Genomic DNA, 8,146 nt, shown 5'->3' on the forward strand with positions numbered 1-8,146 from the left:
TGCTATGCCCAGTTAATTTAAGCTAAAATCATACATTGTAGCAGGGTTCTGGATGTTCCTCCCCCTTAGGAAGACTCATAGCTTGATTGTCAGAGGTGCAAGCACCCACAGCTCACACTGACTTTAATGAGATTTGAGGAAGGACTGAAAACCAGGCCAAACTGCGTAGTCTTTCAGTGATGTGTCGAGCCTTCACTGGCCAAGGGTATGGCAGCCCTTATGATCAGATTTTATTCTTGAGTCTCTATCATCTTGTTACAAGAGGCTGTGTGCCAAACAACTGTCAAAAATACCCAGTGGGGCCACACAAACACACTTCTTCATGTTGAGATTACAATTTTAGAAGCTGTAAGTGAATATTTATAGTAGGTCTTGGCAAAACTGAAAGGCCATATATGAAAGGAATTCAGAATAAAACATAAAAGTCTATGGCACTGATTTGTCTAAAAGAGAAATTTGCAAAAAGTCTCATCATTTCACAACAAATAAGGGGCCCTAAGGTCTAGGCAAAAATTTTTGAATTAAAGCAGAATACTTAATGTCTAAAACATTCAGCTTTTCAGATCTGACAGCTCGTATTTACCTTTGAGTCTCTAACTGGAATTCATCAGATGGCCTCAGCAATTACCATACAGTAATACAATAGTCAAATATTTTATTTGTTAAAATAAGGATTTCAAGAAGTTGTCTCAGACTTATGTGACAGACCCAGACCAGTGGGATACAGGAGTCTGGTAGAGGGCAAATACACTGGTCACTGGATGAGTAGTTTTGTGTTCCCTGAGTGACCAGAGCAGGGGCTGCACTAGAGTAATCAGGAACCTGCTAGAACCAGTTAAGGCAGGCAGGCTAATTAGAACACCTGGAGCAAATTAAGAAGAAGCTGCTAGAATCAATTAAGGCAGGCTAATCAGGGCACCTGGGTTTTAAAAGGAGCTCACTTCGGTTTGTGGTGTGAGTGGGAGGAGCTGGGAACAAGAGGTGCAAGAAGCTGAGGTGGTGTGCTGCTGGAGGACTGAGGAGTATAAGCGTTATCAGACACCAGGAGGAAAGTCCTGTGGTGAGAATAAGGAAGGTGTTTGGAGGAGGCCATGGGGAAGTAGCCCAGGGAGTTGTAGCTGTCATGTAGCTGTTACAGGAAGCACATAGACAGCTGCAGTCCACAGGGCCCTGGGCTGGAACCCGGAGTAGAGGGCAGGCCCGGCTTCCCCCCAAACCTCCCAATTGACCTAGACTGTGGGTTCTTCCAGAGGGGAAGGTCTTTGGGCTGTTCCCAACCCACATGGTGAATCTCTGAGGCAAGAAAATCCACCAATAAGTGCAGGACCCACCAAGATAGAGGAGGAACTTTGTCACACTTACAATACAGGGAAGTGGGATTAATGCATCATACACTGTATTCGCAGCACAAATTGACCTTCAAATGCCTGCAAATAACTAGTGGATATTTCCCCATCTGCACACAAGCTTTCTGCTGTCTTCTATACCAGTTCCTCTCACCACGCCCAATGTAAAGGGAAGGAGGGGACATGTCAAGGAAGTTCCACGGGCAGGACCTGAGAGGGATGAGGGTGTGGTGGAGAGAAGCTCCACTATAACTGATTCTCCACTGATATAAAACGCAGTTGGGGCTGTCATAACTTGCACCAAATCCATGAAGCTCTGAATCAGGAAACCACAACCATCTGCTGCCACCCTCCATTACTTCTGTGCTGGATCAGGGTCATTGTGTTAAACTTAAAGGAGACATTAGAGGCTCAGTTCTCCACTACATCTAAGTGCTATTCTGAAGCAGTGGAGAGAGGGGGCTGCTGGGAACCAGTTGCAGATCCCTGATCCCGTGCTGCCTGGCCCCACCATAAATTAAGAGCTGCTGATGTCACTGATGCAAGAGTCCTAAACCGTAATCTACATGAGAAAAGACCTGCTGGTAGAGCAAAGTCAGTAGAGCTATACTGGCCAATCCTCCTAGTGTAGCTGCACTTTATACTAATTCCCTGAGCTAAATAAGCTATTCCAGCAAAAACACTTTTATGCCAATAAAACTGCATCTACATGAGGGCTTCTACTGAAGTGTGGTAAAAAATGCCACCCCTACCCAACATTGCTATGCCAGCAAAAGTTTCTAAGGTCACTTGTCCTACCTGAGCCTGCACAAGTAGAAGATCAGCACAGCAGAGCTGTGCTTTGCCATATCCACTTCAAGCCCATCCAGATACAAGCCCTACACCAGAGGTTGGAGACCAACTGCTGTAGGAGGCGGTTAGGCCGCCATCTGCTTTTCAGCACCAGAGACTTCCTCCGCAAAAGGAGAATTCTCTGCTGTCCTTTGCCATCTAGTTTTTGCCCACTTTGCACCATTTGAACAGCAGAAGCTGGAGAGTCCAGCTCTAATTCTCTTCCTTTCTTCATGGTGTCTCCTCAGAGATGACAGAAGAACTCGGAAGACAAAGGAACTGTAAATATGTGGTAGCCACACTTTCTGAGAATACTGCAGGGGAAGAGGCAGGAGGAGAAGTTCTTGTTTTAGCCTCTCCTTCACATTCTCCTTTGCATCAAATGTAACAGAGGCTCTCCAAGCTGCTGCTTGGATGCCATCATGTTTCTTCAAAAACGTTCCCATAAGTTACAGTGGGTTCTGTCTATTTTGATTTGATTGAATCTAAGACTGAGTCCCTTAATTTAAAATTACTGATTTTGATAAAGATTTAGAAGACCAGACCCTGGACCCCACTGCAGCTATTCTGCACTGGTCTGCCGTGTAAAGCGACTGCAAAACTGGCTTAGCTGGTACCGGGGAATCCTTCAGTGGCATATGGGAGGTTTAGCTGGTTTTACACCAGACCTTCCTGCCTCCTACCCAAAGTAGAGAAAGTGTTGGGCATGTGCAATAGCCAAGTGAGGATGAGACATGGCTGGGGGGCTGAGGTGACCCCCAGCTGCCGTACAGCTCTGCTTCACTTTTGTCCAGGAGATAGTTTAAAGACCGTAACTATATTACAGTATATTGTAAAGTTGAATTAGTGGAAAACAATGCCAGACATGTAAAATTCATGTTTTGGACCTGAAGATATGGAATTAGAATATTTTGATCAATTGATTACTTTTCAATATTATATACTGAATGTATTCATCTTCTCCAAATTTTAAAATAATTTACTATCTTGTTAAAGAATAAGCCACCTATGGCCATGTCTAACTTTATTTTAAGCAGACCTTCAATTGACCTTTTTGATTACTACTGATAGAGAAAGAAAGAAAGTTTGGCAATTTTTAAAAAAAAATATAAGGGAGAGGAAATCATATATGTCCGTACCTGGCCAGGGCTGCTCAATCGTATGAGAAGTTTTTTTTTCAATCTCTGGTTAATCTCTTTCAATCAAAGCTTTAGTACTTTTTCTGGCAAAATTCCAAAGTGGTGTTGGAGATATATATATTTGTTGAGCTTTTTAAAGTAGTGTAGGAGATCTAGCCCCAAGTCTTTCATTATATTAGGAAAATGTGTGGCTAAATCCTTCTGCGCTGGTCTGAAAATTTTTTAAGCATGATGATACTGAGACTTTTTTAAGGAATGCCAAAAAAAAGTAATAATGATGTGGCTGATGTTAATTTGAACGGCTGATGACGATGCTTTATCTGATTCCACATTTCCTCAATACGAAAAGTTTGGTTTCTGGAAGAACAGTAGCTTGGCTATTTACTTCATTATTTCATCCTGGATCATGGATTTTAACAGCAGATATATACACTGGCAATGTATAAGTTTCAAAAGGAAATGTTCATTGATTTGTGGCAATGTTGCTCTTATTTAGAAATGAAACATTAGCTACAAAACAGTATAGACTTTTTTCCTATTTGTCATTTATATATAAAATCAGCAATCTTCACACAAAATATTTAGAGGGTTTCCATTTGACAAAATTACATTAAGTATATTGTGATCTTATTTTTCTTTTATACATGCTTCCAATTTGTCAATGATTTAATAAATAATTAACCACTGATGTCTAAAATATAAATTAAGCGCTTCAGATACTAAGTTATACCACTGAAAGCCGCCTCCTCCTCCTGAGGTTACATAAATATCTCAAGAATATAGCAGTGAAAGCATCGCCTGAAAAAAGATGGCCAATTGATTTTAATGTTTATAAAATCGAAACAGGTTCAAGGGAACAACATTAATAGGACTTTCATGTCACTTCTTCAGAGGCTTAGGAGGGAAGTGAGATGACCAATCTTCGTATGTTTCCTAAACAAATTCAAACAGGTGCTCTTTGCTTTTCCACTTGGAGTGTGTGATATTTTGTGCCTGCCCTTATGAACACTTTGATCTGGATCAGTTAGGAAGAATCAAAGAATTTGCTTCCTTTGGGGTTCTGGACAGAGGACAGCAGCACAATCTGCCTTGCTTTGGAGGGTGCACTCATCCACAACTCAGATTCACATCACTGTGATTAAGAAAGACATTTCAATCTGTTAATATTTTTTTTAAAAAACCTCAACCCCTCGCCCCCAAATCTCTGCAGTCACCTCAGCTGTGTCATTCTGCTTCTTAGAGAGATGGAAAATGATATTGCTTATTATTTTAACTAGCAGGGGGAAAATAGTGACATGACATCAATGGATATAAACGCAGTGGTAACTGTGACAAAATTTTGTCAAAACAGTTACCTTAAAAATAATTTGGCTCTGAAACACAAGAGCTGGATAACTGCTTGTTATTTTTGGAATTTTATAGCAAGGAAAAAATACTGAAATCTACATGTAGCAAACAAAAAACAAAGAATCTATGTGCCAGAAATACTGACGGCAGTACACTGCATTTCTTAAGTATGTAATGAGGTATGATCTTATTTCTGGAGATATGCTATGCTATTTGATCTAACAATGACAATATACTATTGTTTAAAAGACAATGGAAGATAGTTACTTAGGAGTCGCTTGTGCAAAGAATCACATTGAGACAGCATATATACAGAAGAAAACCTATTATTTGCTATACTTTTTTGTCCACACAAGATTTTCTTTTTTATTATCTTGGGACAATTTAGTAGGGTCAGAATTATTTCCCTTCCATATATTTTTCAAAATAAGCAAGAAATAATATTAAAAAACAGCTTTTACTGATTGATACATTAACAGTACTCTGGGATGTTCCACTTTAAGGTCTACATAGTGGTTTTAATGGATTAAGAACTGTTCCTCCACTCAAAAACTGACCCAAAGACAACAATGTCAGAAGCAGTATTCTATCCATCTGAGATTAGACACTCAGGCATTTACTTTGAAAAGATGAGATCAGCTTAATGAAAACAAATGTTTTGTTATGCAGTGCAGGTTTTATTCAAACAGCAATGAACTCCCCCCATGTTAAATGCATCTACAAATACATGCATAGTTGACATTAGTCAGACCTAGATACCTCCTGTTTACGTTATTCAGGACCTGGATACCTACTCATCTCTCCTATATTTCAAGAAGTGCAGCACAAGGAGTTGATGAAGCTCAGTTCTCATGGCACTCTGGAAAATGATTCAACTAAATGGTTTGGTGGATAGATCCAATTTTTTGCCTCATTGTCTGTGTTCAGACTCCAACCTTGTATAATATTTTGGAAAAAATTATCCTTTTCTGTACTGAGCAGAGTAAATATTTTGTCAGTTGTTAAGGATGAGCTAGAGAGTAAGACCCAACGATGTATCCAAATCCAGCAACAAGACTTGGAACTGCTTAAGAACTTTTTCCAGATTGTGACTTGTAATATATTTCAGAAGCCAGCAGAAATACCAACCACTTGAACTATTAAAGAAAGGCTGAATGAACCCTTTGAAGAGCAGTGAAAATATATTTTCCACCCAGCTTTTAAAAAATTAATTAAATTAGCAAAGAAAGGGTGGGTGACAAATAGAAAACGTTTCCTTCCTTAAAGTGCTGTTTTTATGGTATCTTCTCAAGTATAGAACAATTTCACCACACTTAAATCTCATCAGAGAGAAGAACTTTACTGAATTAAGCAAAAATTAAAAGGTTACTTATGTAAGGTTCAAAACCCAAACTACATACATAACAGATACGGGCATACAAGTAAAATCTCCATCTCGTAAGGAAAGAGGAAGTTTTGTTAGGTATTTGAGTATCATAGCTTGTCAGTCAGGTTGTAATTGGCTGTAACTGGCAGCCTTACACGACAAAATATGCTTTTCCTACAGCAAAGGGGCACTTAAACATTTTTTCCTATCTTTGGAAATATCAAAGAAAATCAAAGACATTTCTTCCTATCTGATCCTGGGTGCCAAAAGCCCCACTAATAATTATAAGCTAAGGCCAAAGACATTACTGGAAGCTATATTGTGCCTTGCTATTCTACTGGAGTGCAAAGAAGTGAGGGGGAGGGGGTAAGAATCACACTCCTACACAGTAGAACTAGTCATGAATTTTCAGATGAATCTTCTTTTTTTTGAAGGAAAATATCAGTTAGTTGAGACCAAAATTGTTCACAGGAATGCACCAGTTTCAACAAAACTTTCACTGGGAAAGGTTTCTTGAGTCAAGGATGGAATTTCTGTTCAAAACTAAAGAAAGAGAGACATTCCCCAAAATAGCTAATAGCTCTAATTTAGACCAGGGACTTGAACCTCAGTCTCCCATGTAAGTGCCCTAGCCACCAGACTACAACCTATTCTAGGATGGGTATTTCTCAGTCTCTCCTGTTGAAGCTGTTCTATGTATAAACAACTAAATACTCATTAAACCAGAGAGAGTAAGAGAGACTGACTCTATAGCCCAATATTTAGGGCACTCCCCTGGTCTGTAGAAGGGACTTGAGGCTGAGTCTCCCACATCCAAAGAGAGTACCTTAGCCACTGGCTTATTGGGTATTCTATGTGTGCGGAGGTCACCCTCTCTCCTGTGAAAACTTAAGTCTCAGGTTCATCCCAATGCGGAGCAGGAACATTTTTTTATCTGTTCAAGAGTTTCATGTGACAGGAAAACCATTTCCCACCCAGCACTACTATCGGGGCCGGATTAACCTTTTGCGGGCCCAGCGCCAAACATATTTATTGTCCCTATGGAGGCAATGGCTCATGGCACGGGGAGGTCAGTCCCCAGAACGAGAGGCCAGCCAAGTGTAATGGGGCATGGCATGGCAGGGGTGGCCCCGCTCCACCAAGCCCAGTGAGCCCACTATTGACAGTCAGTTGTCAGATGCACAGTGGCCTGCCCAGCCCTTTGCTGCCAGCATGCCCCTTCCCCTTGGTTGGGCCCATGCCAAGCCACACAGCTCCTCCATCCGACAGTCCCCTGACTCCATATGGCCTGAGCCTCCCCCCCGGACCCACTATGCCCATCACCCCCTTCAAACCCTCCCCACAAATGCCCTGCACAACACCACCCGTGCCCAATGCCCCCCTACCCACAGCCCCACCACAACTGTCCAGCACCCCACACAGAACCCTCACTCCCTAGTAGGGTGATCAGGGGTCCAATTTTCAACCGGAACACCTGGTCGAAAAGGGATCCTGGCAGCTCTGGTCAGCATTGCTGGACCGGGCCATTGACTGTCCAGTTGATGGCGCTGCACAGCGGGGCTGGCAGGCTCCCTGGGAAGCAGCAGCATGTCCCCCCCCGGCTCCTACATGTAGGGGCAGCCAGGGGGCTCTGCATGTTGCCCCCACCCCAAGCCCTGCCCCCGCAGCTCCCATTGGCCACGATTCCTGGCCAATGGGAGCTGCGGGGGCAGCGCCTGCAGATGGGGCAGTGCGCAGAGCCACCAGGCCGTGCCACCGCGTAGAAGCCAGAGGGGGGGACATGCCGCTGCTTCTGGGAGCTGCTTGAGGTAAGTGCGCTGGGAGCCTGCACCCCTGAGCTCCTCAACTCCCTGCCCCAGCCCAAAACCTACTCCCAAACCCTTCAATCCCAGCCCGGAGCACCCTCCTACACCCCAAACTCCTCATTCCCAGCTCCATCCCAGAGCCTGCACCCCCAGTCAGAGCCCTCACACACACACCCTGCACCCCAAGCCCATACCCCAGCCCAGAGCCCCCTCCTGCACCCTGAATCCCTCATTTCTGGCCCCACCCCAGAGCCTGCACCCCCAGCAGGAGCTCACATCCTACCGCACCCCAACCCCTGAGCCAGCCCGGTG

The 8,146-nt window shown here is 43.2% G+C and overlaps 1 protein-coding gene across 2 annotated transcripts in view; it reads right to left on the reverse strand.

Annotated features, from left to right (window-relative positions):
- Window positions 1-8,146, reverse strand: part of AIG1 (androgen induced 1) — a 191,509-nt gene that overhangs the window by 65,676 nt on the left and 117,687 nt on the right. The window contains exon 4 of one of the 2 annotated variants that reach the window (XM_034765510.1): window positions 4,430-4,448. The exons of the other annotated variant lie outside the window; for it this stretch is intronic. Coding sequence (XP_034621401.1) covers window positions 4,446-4,448 — 3 coding nt within the window. The 3' untranslated portion in view covers window positions 4,430-4,445. Of the gene's footprint in view, window positions 1-4,429; window positions 4,449-8,146 lie in introns of those variants that run through there. 2 annotated transcript variants of the gene reach the window in all.

This window comes from Trachemys scripta, chromosome 3 (assembly GCF_013100865.1).
Source record: "Trachemys scripta elegans isolate TJP31775 chromosome 3, CAS_Tse_1.0, whole genome shotgun sequence".
Classification (NCBI taxonomy): domain Eukaryota; kingdom Metazoa; phylum Chordata; order Testudines; family Emydidae; genus Trachemys; species Trachemys scripta.